Here is a 20,985-nt window from a genome sequence, read left to right on the forward strand (position 1 = left end):
ACTTAACTGTGATTTTTCATTTATTACATACAGTTTAGAGTGCAATCAAATTTATTGAGACTTAAAGTATACGTTATTATTAAAAAACGAAGCTGATTCAATTAACAAGAGTGGTTGCCGTTTTTGTAGAATAAAATGCCCAAGCCTTTAAAAATAGTGGATGCACGGGACAGCTTTATCTAAATAAGGATGCCAATTAGCCAAAACATCATGCTGTAGGACTCTAATGACAGTTGGCAGAAGAGATGAGTAGCCCGTATGTAACCATAGGCAATTAAGTGTGAAATATATGTTGTCAAATAATTAATGCATATTGAACAGGTTCATCCTTTCTTTTGATGTCAGTGTATGTCTGGATGTTAAATTACAGAGACAATAAAAACCTTTTTGCTTTGCTAGGGATTTTTGGGGCCCCCTGTATAGGTCCGTTAGGCCCCACTTCATCACGTGACACAGGCACTACGTTATGGTTGACATGGAAACGAGCATCATCAAACGATGTCCGGGCTTGCAACTGCAGCAAGCGACAGCCGCAAAGTAACCGAGTGGATTTTTTTTGCCGTAATTGAATCTGTGGTTAGTACAAGCCATCCACAGGCTTCGTGATTTTAACCACGGTGTAACGGAGCGCCATTTTGAGACGAAAAAAGCCGACTCCTGTGAAATAACAGGTAGTGCAGTTGGTTGCGATATCCATTCTGCCTGTCGCCGCCAGTCTGTCACGGTAAGCTAAACAAAATGTGACTTCCGTTTAGGACCTTCAAACTAAAACCGTAAATCATTGCTTAGAGTGTAATGCATTTGTTGGAATAGGACCTTGTTTTATACAGTACATGGATATGACAGGAAATACAAAAACACAGAATATCAATAGAGAATACAACATAATTGGTAATAAAGACTGTACATGTACATATAGGGTGGGAAGTTGAACCATACTTTCATGGTTTTTCTCATCACTCTTGCCGTTGTGTTTTTGTTTTGAAGACTACGTCACGTTACTTCCGGTCTTGAACTGGGTGACTTTACAATGCAGAAGCCGCACTAGCATCTTCTTAAACTATACACCCTGAAAAATAGCAGTGTCTGTCTGTAACCCTGTTATGGATGTTGTCACTTATGAACACTAGCAACCACCTTTTATTTGATTATCTGTCACACACACACACACACACACACACACACACACATTGTACTTTATGTAAATGTACGTAATGAAGCTAAATGAGACTCAGAATTTGGGACCTGGTGCTCTAATCTAAACGCTGTATTTGGTTTAGAGGACATGATCTTTGTAAAAATGCAGAAACAAATTGAAGGAGTGCTTGATGTAAAGCTATCTATAAATGGCCTAAGACTAACTTCTGCGTTACACACTCCCTCACAGGTCGCCATGCAGGACAAGAGGAATAGGATGATTCCGTTCCCTCCACCCATCGGCAGAGACAGAGTCATCCGGGAATTCCCAAAGGTAGGTCCCTTTTTTTGTTCTACACATGTAATTTTTGTCCAATGTACTGTGGTGATGATCTGCTCCAGTTCAATACAAGGCACAGAAACCCTTGTATTTTACTGTGAGATTACTATAGTTAACATGGTAGGAGCAGCAGTCTAGAAGATGTTCACTTTATTGGATATGTGTGACTTATAACTGACTTTCTCAGATAGTGAAATCAGTGTCAGACCACAGCACTTAGGGTAATTCCCCTGCTGCACTCAGCTCCCCAATCCCAGACTCAGTCAACATATGCTTATGCCCTCTAAAGCCTCCACAAATACTGAATTAGGCACTTTATTTGGACAGGAATCTACAATGTTTAATAACTTCTTCTAATGGGGTCAACTCCCTCTGTCAACTCAACTGTCAATCCCAAACCTTACTGTTTCTATTCAATTCTATATAACACATGCCAATAACAGAGTAGTCGGAAATATCCTAAATTGTGTTGTTAATGTCTCACATGGATGCACAACCTTTGATGCTCGCAGTGTAATCCACACACATTTACATTATTTCTTTCATCACATATATAAAATTAGTCGTAAAGTTGTCATGTGGTAGTAAATTTATTACATAACTGTTACTGACAGGACATCAGTAAGATTGATGTCTATTTTTCAATAAAAATACAGATAAGGAAGATTAGGTTATTTTCTCATATCGTTCAGCCCTAGTTTGACTCCTGATACTATATACCAAAAAAAACCTTTACATACTTACTTACTAATGACTTTGGTGATCCCTGACTTTTGATCTAGTGCCATCTTCAAATCAAAATGTTCTTTTCCTGTGATATCTCTACATCTACCAACGTCTACCTGATGCGTTGGCACAAAATACAGACATTCATGGTTTCCAAACAATGTATGCTATGCATGTAAACTTTGGTGATCCTCTTAGTTTACCTCATGTGCCACCATTAGGTTGACATTTGGGGTTTTCAATGTCTTAAAGGTGCTCTAAGCAATGCCACGCGTGTTTTAGGCTAGAACCTTCGTTGTCACCTGCACCACGAAGAATACACAACCAGTGTTCCAGCGTTCCAGCTAATAAAGATTGAACAAGGAGGATTTGGGGGTAGGGGGGGTGGGAGGGTTAGTCCGCGGAAGCACAGAAGGGAGGGGACGGGATGAGGAGGAAGGAGGGACAAACTAATCTAGTTTTTTTTTTAAATACTTTGAACATCAACAAGAAGTAACATCACCCAACATCGCTTAGAGCCCCTTTAACAATAAATGGATTGTCATGAAATTTCATGCGAACATCCACGTCCCACTCAAGATGAATTTTAATAACTTTGATGATCCCTTAACCTTTCATCTAGCTCCATCATCAGGTCAAACATTTAGTTTGTCTAATTCTTAGGGTTATGACTAAATACATGCAAAACTAATGACATCCCATCAGCCTCAGCTGTACTTTGTTTTTATTATTAATAAGTAAATATTAACATTCTATCCACTAAACATGGTAAACATTATACCTGCCTAACATCTGCATGTTAGCACTGACATTGTTAGCATGTTAGCATTCAGCTCAACACCTAGAGCCTCTAGCATGGCGTGGACTTAGTCTTGTTGTTATAACATGTATTCAGGGGGTTTGTGCAGAATACATGCCAGTAATATATGGTCCTGTTCTTTGCAGTGGTACACGCCTAATGCCTCTCTGCAGCTGAAGAAAGACTGGGACATTCAGGTTAAAGCAGCCTGTAAAGAAGGAGCCAACAGGCATCAGCCGTGAGTCTCCCGCTTTGGGTCAATGCATCATTTGTAGCTTTGCTTGAACATCACATGAAAAGCCTTTACAGATACGGTGTGTGTATGTATCCAAGACAAATTTCCTTCGGGACAATAAAGTCAATCTTTTCGGTTCTTACATCTCACTGATGTTAAAAAAATGTTGTCTTCTTCCAAGGTGGGACCGACAGAAAATGTCAAAAGTGGTGGTTGTTGGAGACCTTAATGTGGGGAAGACCTGCCTCATCAATAGGTACTTCATCAACAGTTAAGACATGACCTGTGTAACTGAGATGACAATATCAAAATCAGATCTGTTTTACTGTACTTTAGAAAATGGACAATTTCTTCAGATCAGTGTTTCCCAACCTTTTAGGCAAGGGACCGTTTAAAGTAAAACTATGTCTACCCGTGATCCTTCATCACAAGTTGCATACGCCAGTTCAATTGAAGAGTAATTTGTCCTTCTCAGATTGTTTATTTGAATAGTTTTTAGGGGCCTAAAGTGTAAATAGTGTAGTGTAAATACTATCCAGTTATTTACAAGCAAAGGGCAAAAACCAGAAAGATATATCACTAATTCCCTCAGAAATGTTTTTTTCTGCTTCAATGTCCTGTTATTTGTCTCTCAAACAATCAGATCTATCCTGTGGCGTTACTGGAGGGTCTCGAAACAGAGGAACAGAACAGACCTGGGACTGTTTTAGTCTGAGTCTGAGTTTTGACCACCATGGACAAAAAACAAAAAATAAACTTGATTTGTTGATGCTGTTTTCAGGTTTTGTAAAGATGTCTTTGAAAGAGACTACAAGGCCACCATAGGTGTAGACTTTGAGATTGAGAGGTTTGAGATATCTGGACTACCTTTCTCCCTTCAGATGTGAGTAGTTTGATTTTAAATAAGTTATTTTGCATACATGGAACTTTAGAGTACGTTCTGTTTTTGTCATTCATGCTTACTTTTTATTATTTCTTTTGTAGTTGGGATACTGCTGGCCAGGAAAAATTCAAATGCATTGCTTCTGCATACTACAGAGGTGCTCAGGGTAAGACGTTAGTGTAATAACTAACTCTTTAAAAAAAATAGTTGCGGGTCTGATGCTAGGTGAGGCCAGTTTACATTTCAGCTGTTGTTAAATAATAATACTGAAACTTCTTGTCCGTATTTTCCAGTCATAATCACCGTCTTTGACATGGCAGACATTAAGTCCTTAGATCATACACGGTAGGTCGGATCATACCATTATCATTGGGCTTATTTTACAGTTGTGGACAATAATAACAACAATGCATCGTGTTTGGGAATGGAATGTTGTATTAATAGTGTGGTATCCTCCCCTATAGTACAATATTACAAGACCAGCATATGTTTGGAACATCATATTTACAGTTTGTCATCACTCTTTTCAATATTTATTTATTACCCACATCTGAGCTGATCTTTTCCGGAGGCTGATGTGGGGCAATTTCATTTAACGGAAGGCTAATGTAACCATATTTTAACTTTGACCGGGACAAGTTGGGAAAAGCGAGCAGATGGATGGATGATCAGTGTCTTAGATTTGACAGCAGCCATAGAAAATATTTTTTAATATTAACAATTGGATTGCACGTGTGTTGAGCCGTCGGAGAATTATCACTCAACTCTACTGTTCCTTTTCTCTGTACAGAGCTTTATACCTTCTTTTAACCATTGTCAATGCTGTTTGCTGGACCACAACCTTTACTGTTTTGGTTCACTCTCACTGCTGTCACCAGCCATAGCAGGCATATAAGTTTTAGCAAACAAGCTCAGATTGACCCATTTTACGCTACCTGCCTAGCACTAAACAGCAGACAGACACAGTTGGAGACTAGCTGGTGAACATAGTGGAGCATTTAGCAGCTAGAAAAGACAGATATATTTAGATTTTAAGGGTGTGCTGAGGACCAAAATCAGAGCAATAGGAGAGTGAATATTAGCCTTATACTTAGTAAGTGGACAGAAACATAATTGAATGAAAGACATGGAGAATTATACTTTTATCCATCCAACATCTATTATTATCTATCTATCTTAAATCCACTGCAAGAGCATGTTATACTGTAAGATAATGTAAGAACTTAATTTTGTTTTGATAGCCAATGGTTAGAGGAGGCCATGAGCGAAAATGAGCCTGACTCCTGTTTTATCTTCTTGATTGGCACTAAGAGTGACCTGCTGGTAAATATTTTTTATATTTTATGTATATACATATACATATATTTTGCAGCATTTCACAAACACGATTTTCTTACAGTACCCAAATGTCTTGTTCTTAAGCCCGTAGAAGAAAAAGAGAGGACAGAAAAAGATGCCATCCAGATGGCAACAGAAATGAATGGAGAGTTTTGGGCTGTTTCAGCTAAAACGGGTAAAACCAAGAGCTCACACTTGTCAGTGCTGGATGGTACCGAATGACAACATGAATGATTCTGGGCAACGCAGACAGCCACTGTAAGAAACTGTTCATTTGTCTAATTTTCAGGGGAGAACGTGCAGGCGTTTTTTTTCAGAGTGGCTGCTTTGGCCTTCGAGAAGTGCGTACTAAAGGACATGGAGAATGGGGTCCCTGCTAGTATCGGACTTGGAAATAGCATCAGTAAGTAAAGACTCTACTCCTCACATGCAGAGATGTTGATAATGGAAGCCTTGAGGTTAAAGCAATCTACCCTCAATGTTTGTCTCTGCAGAATCAGACCGTGTCAACCTGGATGAGGCCGCGCCCCAAGACGTGAGGAGAAGCTGCTGCTGATGAAAAGAAGTGAAGCCGCTTAGGAGAGCGGAACCAGACGGATGCTCTATTCAAAGCTTCAGCTGCTCAAACGAAAGTGACTAACCATGTTTCACTGGTCTGAAATGTGCCTTAGGACATGTTCCATTAGGTTCCTTAAGTTATCCACACTGCCATGTATTCTGACGTTTGCAAAAGGTTCAACCAGTATGCAGTTCTCTTTGCTGATACTATATCTTATGAATTTTACCTTTTTTACGGGATAGTTTTCAGTATTGTATTCTCAATATCATTTAGACCAGGCCATTTAGACCAAACCCAAGATAAAATACTATACTATGGCAATAACAAATATGAGAAATCAGTGTGTCTCCTTAAAATTAATTTATGGTCTGATTAAGGTCTTCTTTCTGGTCAATCCTGCAATATTTTAAAATACAAACTCTATTATGTGCATCATTTCAGAGGTGGATAGTAATAGACTTATATGGGACAAGCACATTTTAAAAACCCTTAGATGGATGCTTTAGATTTTCTTTGCTATTGTAGTAGTTTTTTATCATTCAGTATTGTTGTGAGATATTTCTCACCCATTACTATGGGTGATTAAGGTTTAATAAAAGTTTATTTAGTGGAATTTGGGAGCAAGGAAACCAAACCATTGTTTCCTTTAAAAAAAAGTACATAAATGTCATAACGTGATAACGTAATTTCTTAAAGTAATATCTTGAATCATTGAATCAAAAGCTGACACTAGTAAGGAGCTGTGTATTTATGAAACCAGTATTGTTGTCAAAGCCTATTATGTTTAATAAAGTGGTTTATTAGCGATCTGCACTTCTCTTGTCAAAATATTCACAGTTATGAAGTATGGCTATGCAAGATTAACAAGCAAATTCATCCCTTAATGATTAGGACTTTTTACCAACTGAAAAACACTGAACGTGTACAGTAAAGTCTTGTGGTCCAGTTATTTAAACATAGATTAATTAAATATACACTAGCATCACATCATAGTTTTGTTTTGTTTTTTACTACACATCATAGTTCTGTATGTTTATATGTATAGTTACTATGTTCTTGCTTTTCAATCGAAATATGACGAGGGTTGAAAGTACATGAGTACACAATTCTTATTATTATTCGTAGAATTCATAGGCATACTAGAAAGAAACATGCGTTACAGTCTTCTAAAAAAAAAAAAGAAGCGAAGATGGTAATGACGGAGTGAGCCCTCTTCCTTTTCTAAGATGGTCTCTGACCCGCCGTCAACCAATCACATCACACATTTCCATGTTTTGGAGGAAGTAAAACCAGTGTGAGCTAACGTCAAGTTACGTAGCTAGTAAACAGCTTTCCATTTCCACCTTAAAACGGTGTCTATAACGTATTTCACTACTATATGGACGTATTGTCATTACAGTAGTTATTGTAACGTTGGGGCTAGTGTTTGGTGACTTTGCTAGTTCCGTAGCTGTAAATTGTCTCGGGTTAAATGCACGTGCTAGGCTAGCATGTGTCAACATCCCAGGGCAGCTTGAGCTGCTAGGAGTTTGAGTTGTTGAGGAGGGACTGCTCAGGTACTGCTCTATTTATTAAATGTGTTGACTTGTTGTAACCGAGCTACCGTAATGTGTTGTTGTGTGCTTCAATACGACACTATGTTATCCTAGTACATGTATACCTTTTGTCTGTGTCATTACTTACGGCAACGTCAAAGTTAACTTAGTCCTTTCAAAAAGCCTGGCTGGCAGCTCACCATGGGTCAACAGCTAACTTTAGTAGCCTATATCAGTTTACTACTTTACTTCAGCCAATTAAAACGCATGAATAAATGTATCTTGGCGTTACAATGGTTAATCTAGTAATCGAGTTTAGAAATGGCAAGCCAATCGAATCAACGCGTACCAAAGCTCATGTGTTAGTTTGCAACTTTGAGAAATCACAAATGAGTTAATGATTTTGATCCACAGCTGCTTCGTTATGAAGACCAATAAGTCATACAAGCTTGTGCTGCACAAGAAAGGCTTTGGTGGGAGCGGTAAGGAAGAACTTGCAACTCATGCAGTCAAAGTTAATGTTTCTCTGATGAAAGATTTCTCTTTCAAATGAACTTTTTCTTTGAGCAGATGATGAGTTGGTTGTCAACCCAAAAGTTTTCCCTCAAGTCAGTCTAAGGGATATAATCGAGATTGCACACCCCACGGATGAATACAGGTGAGCTTGCATATGAGAGGATTGCTGTTGTCATACCACTTACATATTCGATATTGTTACACTACTGAGCCGATAACCTCTTTTGAAATTCAGTCCTCTCCTGCTGCAAGTGAAGAGTCTAAAAGAGGACCTTCAGAAAGGTAAATGAATTATGATCAAACACTGTATGCATTTTTGTTATATTTCAAGAAATCAATAAGGCAAGATTAGATTATTTATAATTATTTAATAATAATAATAATAAAAAGAGTATACAGCTGAAACGATTAAGCTTTTTGAGCAGTCATTTTTCAAGCGGAAATACCGAACATATCCTAGTTCCTGGTTTTAAATGTGAGGATTTGCTGTTTTTCTTTGTCTTTTGTGATACTAAGCTAAATAGTATGGCTTTTAAAGAGTTGGTTGGACAAAACAAGCCATCTTAAGATCTTAGGAAGCTCTCATGGTCATTTTTTTTCATTCTCTTATCTTATTGATGGATTGAGAAAATAATTAGCAGATTAGTCAACAATGTAAAATGTGTAGCATAAATCAATTGCAAATGTTTGTGATGGTTGCCTTGCCTGTTCATTACCCATGATGGACATGTTGTTCTTATCTAGAGACGATCAGTGTGGACCAGACTGTAGCACAAGCCTTTAAGCTGCGTGCTTACCAGGATGTCATTGTTAACATTGTTGACCCGAAGGTATGTCCACTGTGACGCTTCTGTGTCTCCACCATTTGTCACTTGAACAGAATCTCTCATGGGGTTTTTTTTTTCCTTTCCTTGCAGGATGTTACACTTGACCTGGTGGAGCTGACGTTCAAGGACCAGTACATCGGCAGAGGAGACATGTGGAGACTAAAGAAGAGTCTGGTGAGACATGTGAAAGTTAAAGTGTCTGGGTATAATGTGCAATAGCACAATTATGTGAAGGTTAAACTGTTCACAACATCTTTTTTACAGGTGAGCACATGTGCTTATGTGACGCAGAAAGTGGAGTTTGCAGGAATCAGGTACTAAGCATTCATTTCATTCTGAACGCTCCATTTGCAGAATTACATTCATAGTGACTTGATTGTGAAATAAATCTGTATGTGTGTTCACTCTTCGATGGTTGAGCAGCACCAACAGCAGCAGACATACTGGACATTATGTGTAAAGGTTAACCCTCTGAGGACAAAACACACCGTTGGGTCCAAGCAAAGTTTGACAGTCCTTTTTAAAAAACGATATTACAAAATTTTATTTTAGACATTTATTTACTGTTTTATTTATATATTAAGCTACTTTTGTGAACCCAAGACTTTTGTAAATTCATTGCACTATAACAATTGAGTTTAGGTTTGTTTTCACAAGAGATTTGAGAAATTTCAAAAAGTGAACATCAACTTTTCAGCTTTAGGGCCACATTAACTCTAAGAAAGTCAAAACTTTAAAATCTAAATTTGAGGTCTTACATTTGCTGAAGTATTGAGTTCTAGGTGTTAAATCATTTTCAACAAATCCTAAAATTCCCACATCTAATGCTCATTGAAACGTTCCCGTAGCACTGTATAATGTTCTTTTTTAATTCTGTGGTGTTGTAGTTCTTTCTGTTGCTAGTCCAATTATAATTTGCTTTATTAAGACTACAATATAGACCAACATGCAACTTCTATTGCAGCCAATCTAGACACAAGTCCTATAATGCCAGTGAGGAAATCTGGGTATTGTTTCAGACAGTGTTTCCGAACTCTGACATCTGACTTTTTTTATTGCAATATAGGTCTTAAATGTCATTCATAATGGTCTTAAAAAGGCCTTAAATTTGACTTGGTGAAACCTGCAGATGGATATCAGGTTATATGCAAATATGCTTGAAATGTGAATTTAAAAAAAGAAATGTAAAAATGCACTTAGTGCAAAAAAAGCAAAAGAACCAGTTATGCGATGGTGATGATGACTGAAATGATTGAACATTCTCCAGAGCCCAGGCCAGTGAACTCTGGGTGAAGGGAGAGAAAGTGACCTGTGGTTACATCAGTGAAGACACCAGGGTAAGAGCAGATGCACCCACAGTACAACAAAGAAGTTGTTGAAGTATTTTACAATCTATGAGCTTCATTTTTTTAAATTTAGACCATGGAAGTGGATGTTAGTGTTAGTCAGTTCACCTCAGAAGTGTGTTGTCACCTAGTGTGGAAGACTTAAATTAGATTATAATTAAATTATAATTTATAATTATAATTAATCCGGGATTGCTAGAATGCCACATTGAAATGTAAAATGCAAGTTTCGACTCACCACACCTATTGGGGCTAGGACGATATGCTTTTGTCCCGATTCGATTCTTTTATGATACATGAGTGACTATTCGATTTGTATTGCGGTTTTCATTCATTGTGATTCTAGAAGTATTGGATTTGATATTATTGAGTATTGTGATTTTCTTTTTCTTTTAACAAAAACAATAGTTGAATAATACACATCTAGACACAATATATCATGTCACAAAACATTTTTAATGTCACAAAATCTTTTGGATACATTGCTTTTTAAATAAAGTCATTAAATAGACAAAGAAATCCGTAAAATCGGCCGTGAAACTCTGATTACCTAGCTTTAAGGAGAAACTGTCACATAAAACACATAGGTTAGGGTTTGATATTAAAACCATAGCTATTTATACAAGATATTTTAAACACATGTATGAATGGTACATATTCATCTAGACAAGTAGTAGTCATCTCTTTTGTTACTACTATACTATACTGTGCACCATAACTTTTGGTGCATTGAACACATCATGTGAGTTTGGGTGGTATTGGTGGTTGGCTGGTGTTTGTTTGAACTGCAGTTTAAATACTTTTTACCACAGGTTGACCCACAGAGTGTTAAAGGCGTACAGATATTTAAAGGATCCCACGTAAACTGGGACAACAAGCATATGGACCTGACTCGCTTTGACTTATAAAGCTTGCTATTAAATAGTCTCTTATTTATTTATTAGGGATGCACGTTTCAGAAAATGTCCCAATTGGTTTCAATATTGATTTTTAGGCTCAATTAAAAAAACACTTCAGATTATGCACATGTAGTTACTTTTCCTATGTGACAATATAAACGGCATCACATAGCGGAAAAAAAAGGGAAAAAATATGAATCGATTTTTGGAATTCTGTGAATCAATGTTTAATCGTTTTTTTGCATTCCCCTATTTTTTATGTTATTCTTCATTAATTTCTCTTAAATGTCACAGGTGGTGTTCAGATCCACATCTGCAATGGTGTACATCTTCATCCAGATGAGCTGTGAGATGTGGGACTTTGACATCTATGGTTAGTTGGACCTCTGATTTGTTACTCACACTGTGCCAGGTTTAATTTGTGTGTTTTTCAGTGGCATAGAGCTTCTCTTGGAGGAGAATATCTTATATGAATGTTTTGCTCTCAGGGGATCTCTACTTTGAGAAAGCTGTAAATTGTTTCCTGTCTGACCTTTTCGCCAAGTGGAAGGTTTGTGATTTCTTTTATCTTTTCCTTTTTATAACATTTTCTGTCAAATAAGAAATAAAAAAAACAGTGTTTTAATGTTGAAACAGGAGAAGAACTGCAGCCATGAGGTGACAGTTGTGCTTTTCTCACGCACGTTGTACAATGCCAAAACTATTGGTGAGTCTGTTTTTTATGTTGTCACAGTGAGTTATGATGCATATTAATGCATTTATCATTAATACAAATATCATTTTTCTTAGATGAATTCCCTGAGATTCTGAGAGGATCCATCAGACAGGATCACGATGGACGTTTTTATGAAGACTTCTACAGGTAACCATAGTTACTGTACATTAGGGCGCAGTATCATTTGAAAATGTTCGAAACCGTAACTTTGATAACGGTTCCTTAGCAAAACTTTTTATAATACCAATTTTTATGAAATCTGTTTTAACCAAAAGAAACATTACACATTTTGTTACAAATCTTTTTATCAAATCTTTTTAGTCTTTTTTTCTTTTTTTAGCTCCTCTCAAAATACAGCAACGCACACGTGAGAACGTCTCAATGGAGAGTTTTTAGTGCATGCCTCTTCGACGTGTAGACAGCCAATCAACAGCATTATGACATATTGGTAGAAGCTTGCTGCATGCTTATTGGCTCACGGATGCTGATGATATTTGGTATTGAATGCAAGGCCTTTTTCGATATTCAATGCTAAGGAATTAATTTGGCCAGTGCCTAAAAAAGTATTTGAAGTTTGGTACCCAACCATATTGTTCATAGCTTTTAATTGTTTACCTTACTTCAAGTTCATCTAAATTAGCAACTAGATGACAGAGGTCTTTGGACAGCGCATAACTATTTTGTGATCAGGGTCGTGGCTCAGAACGAGAGACGGGATGAGTGGACTTCCTTACTGGTCACGATCAAGAAGCTCTTCATTCAGTATCCTGTCCTGGTGCGGCTGAAAGACGCAGGAGGTGAATAAGTCAAGTGTTTAGGCTGACTAACAGTTCTTTGGATCAGGTGCCTTTTGTAAACAAAATCCTGCATTGTGTTTTTTTTAAACTTTTCGTGCCAGATGGTTTTCCTGGGGGTTACAACTCCACTGCTGCACAAGGAAACTACCTGGAGGCCATTAACCTTTCATTCAATGGTAAGAAGTCTAATACAAACACAGAACTGCTCTCAGAAAAAGAAGGATTGATTTACCTGAGAGCAGGTCTTTACCAAAAGGCTTTGGAAGATACGTGCCTGTGAAATGTGAACATGTCTGTTAATATCCAAAATCAATTACACATAATTGAGTGTCTTTCACAGGGTTACTAACCTAAAAAGACAAGACAAAAAGCTGACAATCACCGTGTCTCCCCCAGTGTTTGACAAGCACTACATAAACCGAAACTTCGACCGCACCGGCCAGATGTCGGTGGTCATCACACCCGGGATGGGAGTGTTTGAAGTCGACCGTTTGCTCATGATTCTCACCAAGCAGCGGATGATTGACAACGGTGAGTGTGACTATACAAACACACTTCAAACTGAACAAATATATTTGTTAACTGAGAACTAAAGGTCCATTGCATGAAGTTAATTATGTTGGTGACACATGTTTTTTCCCTCTTCAGGTATTGGTGTAGACTTGGTGTGTATGGGCGAGCAGCCATTGCACGCAGTTCCGTTATTCAAGGTAACAAACTCAGAGTGTAAGTCTTTGTAGGTGCATTACGCGATATACATGTTGGCAGTGTTTTTCCCAGGTTTGTGGATGATTTAGGTGCATGTATGTTGCGGGGGGTTTAGGGGTCCTCCCTCAAGAAAATGTCCCGTGGAATGAAAATGTCACTTTGAGTTTTTTTTAACATTAATATGAGTTCCCCCAGTGTCTAGAAATGGTAATAGGTGTAAACCAAGCCCCGGGTGTTCTGCAAAAAATGAGAAAAATGAAAATTTAGAAAATGAAAGCTCAGATGGGCCGATCTGGAATATGCCCCATATGAAGTCATAAGGGGCAAGGTTACCTTCCCTTTCTCTGCTTTGCCTGTCCAAAAATAACCAAAAATGTACCTTTTATTATTACCATATCTGTGTCTAAAACGTTGGAAAACTAGAGCAGATAAATAAATATCACTCAAAAAGCTTAAAGACAAAATTTGCTAAAGAAGTCCACTGGGGACCAGCTACAATAAGTAGACCTGCAAAAAGTAATCTATTACTGTAGTTCTGATGCTCACATTGGTTTTACAACAAGGGGATTAATAAAGTCTATCTTATTTTATCTTACATTTATTAGGCTTAGGTGATGCCCAGAACAGTTTGGGTGCTGCACCTAAGCATTATAATTTTAGGGAAAACCCGGTTGATTTCTGATGGTCATTCTCTCTGTAGCTGCACAACAAGACGACGCCCGGAGACTCTCGCGTGGGCGACGACTATAACCTTCCTCACTGGATTAACCACAGGTAAAACAACATGACTGATAAATTATGATACATTTAAATTCTATGCAAAAGTGAAATCAATTGACGTATTTCTTGCTTGCATCTTTTTCTTCCATGCCTGCAGCTTCTACACCTCCAAAAGTCAGAACTCTTGTAGCTCCTTTACACCTCGAATCAAACTGGCTGGTCGCAAGGTGCATACACTCTTGTTTTGCAGCAGCAGCCCTGTTGTTTGACTTAAATTAATTGAAAATTATTTTTTGAAATGTTATTAAAGAATTACCTGTCTTCTAGCTCCATGCTGAGAAATTCAAGAGCAGCAAGGACCACAGTAAGTTGGGACCCTTTATCTCTCCGAGCTATTTTTAAATTCTATTTTTATAAGGCATGCTAGTGATGGAAGTGTCTGTCGCTGAAACATCTCAGCAGCTACTGGATTGAATTACATTTTACACGCCATTCATGGTTGCCATAGTATGAATCCCATTGACTTTGGTGATCCACTGACTTTTTCATGAGGTTGACATTTTTGGATTTGAGTGAAATGGCTTTACAACTTTTGTAAGGATTACCATGAAATACGGTACAGATATTCATGGAGCCCAGAGGATAAACCCTAATGATCCTCATCCTCTTCCAGCTCTCTGTGCTCCAAAGGACTCTGAAAACAGTCTGCCTATTCAGGTGGACTACGATGCCTATGATGCTCAGGTGTTCAGACTGCCTGGTCCTTCACGCATTCAGAGGAGCACCACCTTCAGGTATCTTTCTGCTTGCCCAACACTAAATTACGCTCCATCAAAGACAGAGGGCAGACTTATCCTTTCTTGTGAACCATATGGACCTTTAGCTCGGTTGAAGTGACTGTGTGTCTTTCAGGATGGGTCGAGACAAAGATATGAGTGGGAGGAAGAGCTGGGGCTCGGTGGACATCAGTGCAGGCATAGGCGCGTCCCCGCCTGTTCGCTCTGGATGTCCGGAGGAACAGCGTAGCCTAGCCTCTGATGACAGTCTGGGCACTGTGTCCAACATGTTGCTTATACCCCGCATGCCTCCAGCACAGTATGAAGTCAGCAGCTCCCTGGGATACACCAGCACCAGAGGTAACTCCTCCAGATCTTAAGGGAAAAAGCATACGGTACAAGCAGGGTTTAAAAAGTAAGTAATTAAGAATAAAAATGTAAGGCCTTAAAAAGTCAAAAATGTGGGCGCCTGGGTAGCTCACCTGGTAGTGCGCACGCATATACAGAGGCTCAATCTGCAACGCAGCGACCTTGTGATGCGGCACTTTGCTGCACGTCATCCCCCTCTCTTTCCCTTTTCCTGTCTCGATCTTTCCTATAAAAAATAAAGGCCTAAAATGCCAAAAACATTATCTTTAAAAACAGAAAAGAAACAAAGGCCTAAAAAGGCCCAAAAAAAATTAAAAAAAAAAAAAAAAAAGTGTAAAATTTGCTAAAATATTGTGTTTCAGGTCTTAAATAATTTTAAATGAGCGTACAATACAAATAAAATTGATTGATTGATTAAATAATTTTAAACCGTTCTTAATTTTCCTACATCCATGTAAAATACCTCTAATGCTCATTGACATGCTCTCGCGGCGCTTTAGAATGTTTTGATTCCGTGGTGTTGTAGTTCTTTCTTCATCCATCCATCCATCCATCCATCCATCCATCCATCCATCCATCCATCCATCCATCCATCCATACATCCTCATCCGCTTATCCGGTATGAGGTCGCGGGGGCAGCAGCTCCAGCAGGGAACCCCAAACTTTATTTCTTTCTTGAGCTATTCAAAATAGCTGCCAATCAGCTTTTGTGTTATTATTGGACTTTCGGATTGTACCACAGACATGAAGCTAATTTTATTCTTTAGCTATGGGGAAATGCAAGTTAAGCGATACTTGGCTTGAAAAAAACTTTTCAGATGATGTTTCAGGACTCTTACATCTGACTTGTTTTGTATGATGTCATGATATAGGTCTTAAATTTCATTCATAATGGTCTTAAAAAGGTCTTTAAAAGTCTTGAATTTGACTTGGCTTAAACCTGCAGAAACCTTGACAAGGGATAAAGTGTGCTGCATTTCTCTCTTGTCTCCATCCCATTCTTGTTGTGTTGTTTTGTTTTTTCTGCCGTTCAGAGTTGTTGGAGAAGCTGATGGACCCACAGCGGGACTCAAGTGCCCCGGGCAGGTTCACAGTGGGAAGTGCTGAGTCCACCCTGCACATCCGTCCAGGAGGTTACACCCCTCAGAGAGCACTCATAAACCCCTTCACCCCATCCAGGATGCCCATGAAGCTCACCTCCAACCGGCGGCGCTGGATGCACACCTTCCCTGTTGGTGAGGGGACACGCAGCGTTTTGAAAACATACGCACACAGTCAGGGATTTATTGCACCTTAGGTTCAGGTGTGAGTTGATAATCTTGTAGTATGATCATTTTGGGGGATTTAGTATGTGGTGTTTAACTAAAGTGCGTTATACAGAGAGGTGGTATTTACCATGTGCCATCATTGATATAAATGGGGGGATAAAATAATAGAGACACCGTCAGTGTGACACAGTACAGTTCAAGAGCACCACAAACTGCAGCCTCCAAAACGATACTACATTTCAATCAACTTCAAACAGTTTTAACAACACCTCCAAAACATCATAGTGATCTAGTAAGTAATTTATTGCAGGACAGTGAATTAGTTTTAGCTAGATGTACCAGATAAACTGATAAATGTGTATATATTACATAGAAGTGGGTAATGAATCATTGGAATATACAGTAGAGGTTTTGATTTACGATTCAATTTAGTCTGTGATTTTGTCATTTAAATGTTGAAGTATATATCTGAGTGATATTTATTTATACAAATTATTTTTTTTTTGTTCCAAAAGTCCCAAGAATGATCCCTAAAATCACTTATACCACAATATTAGAGTTATTTAATATCACAGTACTAATTCCGTCTGCTCGATCTGTTAACAATGTCTCAATTAATTAAATCTTCAGAAAAATGACAATATCACTATTGTGGAATAGAATAATGTGCTGTTTAACGGGATAGAAGGAAGCATGGTGGCCCTATGGTTCGCTCTGTGGCCAGACAGCAAGAAGCTTCTGGGTTCGAATCCAGGTCATTCCGGGATTTTCTGTGTGGAGTTTGAATGATCTCTCAATGTTTGTGTGGGTTTCTCTGGGTGCTCCGGTTTCCCCCACCATCAAAAAACATGTACTAGGTTGCCAGATCTGGAGTTTGTCCCTGGGTTAAATGCAGAGAATGAATTTTGCTACATGTACGTGTATGTGACAGTAAAGTGCCTTTACCGTTTTTTAGAAAATACAATCCTTATTGCCAACATTTATGGGTACCACATGTAATAGTAGTTATAGTTAGTGGAGCATTTAGCTTTGTACATTTGTATATTTAAAAGGAGGAGAATTAATATGTTGTAAAATATCTGCTAAGTCATGCATTATGCTAGTGATTGATCTCATTTGCATAATTGATTATTTTTCCCCTGCTAGTGTCAGAGTCGAAAGACGGCATATGTCCAAGCATCAGACTGAATGTGCACTGAATGTCTATTCTTCAGGTCCTTCTGGAGAGGCAATCCAGATTCATCACCAGACCAGACAGAACATGGCGGAACTGCAGGGCAGCCAGCAGAGAGACCCCGCCCACACCTCCGCTGAGCTGCTGGAGCTGGCCTATCATGAAGCCACTGGAAGGTAAGACACGCCTACCACGAGAAACAAAAGTTTCCTTTGTAAAGAAATTAAGCTTAAGGCTCTTTGATCGCAATGTTAATTTTGGCTCCTTGCAGTCACAAAAATAATGTAATCAAGGAAAAAGGTTATTTTGCACACAGTAGTAAACTCTTATTTTGTCTTGTGTTTTGAAGGGGAATTCAAAACGTTCCACATGAAAAGTACAGTATTAAAACTATAGTGCGTAATTTCTGATTCCCACGTGAGGAATTCTAAGTAACGACAACAAAACCGATGGCACGTCCACATGATACAAGCCTCCTGTGACCGCGCCCCAATAACTTACGCATCTTTCCAAATGTCAGCGAGTAATCAGAATAAATAATCATGATGTCAACATTGACCAAAGTAATAGTGATTAGGATTTTTTTTTCTCGATAATCTATCAGCCCTGTGTGACGCACAGACAGTGAGATGAATGCTTGTTATTTATCTCTTCTTGAAGGCGAACAGCCTCTAGGCATGCAGGAGAGAACGGCCTTTACATTGTTGGAGGGATGGAAGAGTTTACTGGAAGTCCAGGGAGCAACAACACCAATGGTGATATGCCCTCTCACAATCAATGTCCTCCCGACACATAGTCAGTGTTTAAACCCTGATTTACTCAATTGCATAGTATATATTGTGTAGCTTTACTTCATTTGGAGTGACAAAAGAAGCACACCAGACTTTTGGCACATTAAGTTCTTTGTGATTTTCTTTTCAATTAAGTAATGAAGATGTGAAAATCTATATTAGTGGAGGTTGGCCATATTCAATAAATGAGACAAACTGTTAGACTGAGTGAAATCTTCCCTAATTCCCTAAAATAATCTGCTGCTGAAAATAGCTCCCAACAAATGCACTATTTCCCATTGTTGAGTAATGTTTGTTAGATCTAAAGTGGCCAGCTAGGAAATAACTGAGTCTTTAAAAAAATTGAACTATATATTTGTGAAAGATTTATGTCTTCAGTAGGAACCTATAAGCTTTTTGTTAAGAGCCTCATACAGAATAGGGTCAGAAAGTCAGAAAGTATTAACAGGCAGACTAAGACATTGTTGGTATAGGTTAGCCTTAAATAAAATGATGATGGGGCCATGTTCAGTTAAACATAGAAAGCTATGTAAAAGAGCTGCAATGAGTCATCAAGTAATTGATAGAAATAAATTACTTGCCAACCATCTACACAAAATATCAATTGTAGAAGTGATTTTTAAGCAAAAATGCCATAAATGTGCAGGTTCCAGCTTCGCAAATGTGAGGATTCGCTGCCTTTCTTTGTCATATACATTATAATAGTAAATGAAATATCTTTTTTGAGTTAAGGACTGTTGCACGGACCTAACAAGACATTTTAACACATTATGTGGGACTCAGGAAAACTTCAATCAACAACCAACAACAACAACAAAAAGATGGTTTGCTATTTATCTGTGCTCCTATTTCTTTGTTTTAATTGTGGTCTCTGTACAGGAACTCTAACCAACCCCGGCTCCACATTTGAAGACAATTCCCTAAGTGGTGCCGATCCAAGTGAGTCCATCGTACTCCTAAGAAAAACAAAAAAACATGCTAATTCAGAAATCGCAAACATTGTCATGGAGCCATGCCCCTGAATCAGGCTGATATCCCTAATCACCAAAATGATATTGGTAATAAACCTTCAGAGGTGTCTTTACCTGTGAGGGCTTATTCATCTTTGGCAGGCAGGTTTCTCTGGGCGTCTGTATCCAGGGGGTCACAGGTATAAACGACTCTTTACAGGTCATATGGCTTAGGGGTTACCCTTCCTCCTCCCTCTGAATCCTTACTATCTCTGTTTGACTCTTTTCATTCTCTTTCTCTGGTCCTTCTGATGATCTTAATTCTTCTTATTAAATATTACCAGGTTAAAATTCTCTAATTAATTAGCCCTCCCATTAATTTTCCTTCCCCATGACCCGTTTACATTCAACAAGCCTTGTGTGTACATCTCACTCCTGCATGGCGGTATGCATAGTCTATTTCTCTTGATGGATGGTAAATTGGTGCTTCTGTCAAACAAATCTTTCATGCACACACTAAGAGTTTGCTCACCATGTGAATGTTTGCATGATGTGATTTCTCTGCTTAAATTCACTCACAGTCACTATACAGCTCACACCATTGCCGAGCCCAGGACACATTTTTTTGCTTTCTTGTGAATGGTGCCAATCACAGACTGCCACAGGGCCACAATCTGCATGTTTGATCACTGCACAACAACTACAGGCCCCGCAGGAATCACCAGCAGAGGCGACGAGGCCAGTAAAAGTAACACGTTGTGTTTTTTCTTTCCCTCTCTTCTACTTTCTTGTCTTTTTTGGTATGTATCTTCATCTTCATTCTTTCTTTTCTTCTCTTCATGTCTTCATTCTCTTCCCTTCTTTCTTTACTTATCACCCCACTGTGCTCCCCCTTCCTCTATATATCCATCCCCGCCCCCACACACATGTACCTCTCCACTGTGGGTACATGCATGTCTCTGCTGTGGGGATTTTTTGTTTGTGTGTGTGTGTGTGTGTGTGTGCGCACTTGTGTGGGTGCTCCTGAAGCCCTGCTGCTGTCTGCGCCCCCGTCAGTGCCCAGCTTCTGCTGCACAGTGGGGGTGGACTGGAAGTCTCTGACCACACCGGCCTGCCTGCCCCTCACCACCGACTACTTCCCCGACCGCCAGGCGCTACAGAACGACTACACCGAAGGCTGCTACGACCTGCTGCCGCACAGTGACCTGGAGAGGTAGACAACATCCTGTCATTAGAGTAGACCTGTCTATTGCTAGTCTCGCTTTGCCAGACCTTTCTCCACACGCTGCGGAGGAGGGTCTGGTGAGTTCACACAGCATTCCGGGATAGGAGAAAAACGTGCTCTGTTTTATTGGCATTTCTTTAAACCAATCACAATCGTCATGGGTGGCGCTTAGCACCAGGCAGAGCCACGGTGCCTCCGCAAAAAATAGCTTTGGGAAGGAAGTTGTTTTGGTGGAACATGTACGTTCAAAAGTTGTTTTAGTTGTGTAACAGAAAACTCAGATTGGACAGATAGTCTAGCTAGCTGTCTGGATTTACCCTGCAGAGATCTGAGGAGCAGTTAACTATAGTCT

The 20,985-nt window shown here is 39.0% G+C and overlaps 2 protein-coding genes across 4 annotated transcripts in view; both read left to right on the top strand.

Annotated features, from left to right (window-relative positions):
• The first annotated feature begins 489 nt into the window (after positions 1-489).
• rab36 (RAB36, member RAS oncogene family) lies at positions 490-6,824 on the top strand. Of its 3 annotated transcripts, none has more exons than XM_032532387.1 (11): positions 490-724; positions 1,388-1,471; positions 3,149-3,240; positions 3,419-3,493; positions 4,019-4,120; positions 4,222-4,286; positions 4,414-4,465; positions 5,362-5,443; positions 5,543-5,633; positions 5,748-5,861; positions 5,953-6,824. In XM_032532387.1, exons 2-11 carry the CDS (start codon positions 1,394-1,396, stop codon positions 6,012-6,014), a joined length of 813 nt encoding a protein of 270 aa, XP_032388278.1. In that variant the 5' UTR covers positions 490-724; positions 1,388-1,393; the 3' UTR covers positions 6,015-6,824. The 3 variants fall into 3 exon arrangements, with proteins under 3 accessions (XP_032388278.1, XP_032388279.1, XP_032388277.1); XM_032532388.1 differs by lacking the exon at positions 490-724 and adding an exon at positions 1,024-1,207; XM_032532386.1 differs by lacking the exon at positions 490-724 and having other exon boundaries at positions 1,032-1,471.
• Positions 6,825-7,284: 460 nt separating this feature from the next.
• Positions 7,285-20,985, top strand: part of depdc5 (DEP domain containing 5, GATOR1 subcomplex subunit) — a 28,641-nt gene continuing 14,940 nt past the window's right edge. Inside the window, 26 exon segments of the mRNA XM_032531869.1 lie at positions 7,285-7,573; positions 7,967-8,034; positions 8,123-8,210; positions 8,304-8,350; positions 8,813-8,898; positions 8,986-9,069; positions 9,160-9,209; positions 10,163-10,232; positions 11,435-11,513; positions 11,629-11,690; positions 11,777-11,846; positions 11,930-12,002; positions 12,546-12,652; positions 12,754-12,828; positions 13,049-13,183; positions 13,301-13,362; positions 14,061-14,134; positions 14,238-14,307; positions 14,408-14,444; positions 14,754-14,874; positions 14,993-15,216; positions 16,260-16,460; positions 17,708-17,843; positions 18,328-18,422; positions 19,338-19,397; positions 20,438-20,621. Of these exon segments, the coding sequence (XP_032387760.1) occupies positions 7,977-8,034; positions 8,123-8,210; positions 8,304-8,350; positions 8,813-8,898; positions 8,986-9,069; positions 9,160-9,209; positions 10,163-10,232; positions 11,435-11,513; positions 11,629-11,690; positions 11,777-11,846; positions 11,930-12,002; positions 12,546-12,652; positions 12,754-12,828; positions 13,049-13,183; positions 13,301-13,362; positions 14,061-14,134; positions 14,238-14,307; positions 14,408-14,444; positions 14,754-14,874; positions 14,993-15,216; positions 16,260-16,460; positions 17,708-17,843; positions 18,328-18,422; positions 19,338-19,397; positions 20,438-20,621 (2,348 nt within the window). The 5' untranslated portion in view covers positions 7,285-7,573; positions 7,967-7,976.

This window comes from Etheostoma spectabile, chromosome 12, assembly GCF_008692095.1.
Source record: "Etheostoma spectabile isolate EspeVRDwgs_2016 chromosome 12, UIUC_Espe_1.0, whole genome shotgun sequence".
Taxonomy (NCBI): Eukaryota; Metazoa; Chordata; class Actinopteri; order Perciformes; family Percidae; genus Etheostoma; species Etheostoma spectabile.

Excerpts from the sequence above, each read along its gene's own strand:
- rab36 (XM_032532386.1), top strand. The coding sequence starts at position 1,286 with ATGATCTTTGTAAAAATGCAGAAACAAATTGAAGGAGTGCTTGATGTA. Across the intron at positions 5,444-5,542 it reads GCACTAAGAGTGACCTGCTG|CCCGTAGAAGAAAAAGAGAG; the intron begins GTAAATATTTTT and ends CTTGTTCTTAAG. Across the intron at positions 5,862-5,952 it reads CGGACTTGGAAATAGCATCA|AATCAGACCGTGTCAACCTG; the intron begins GTAAGTAAAGAC and ends TTGTCTCTGCAG.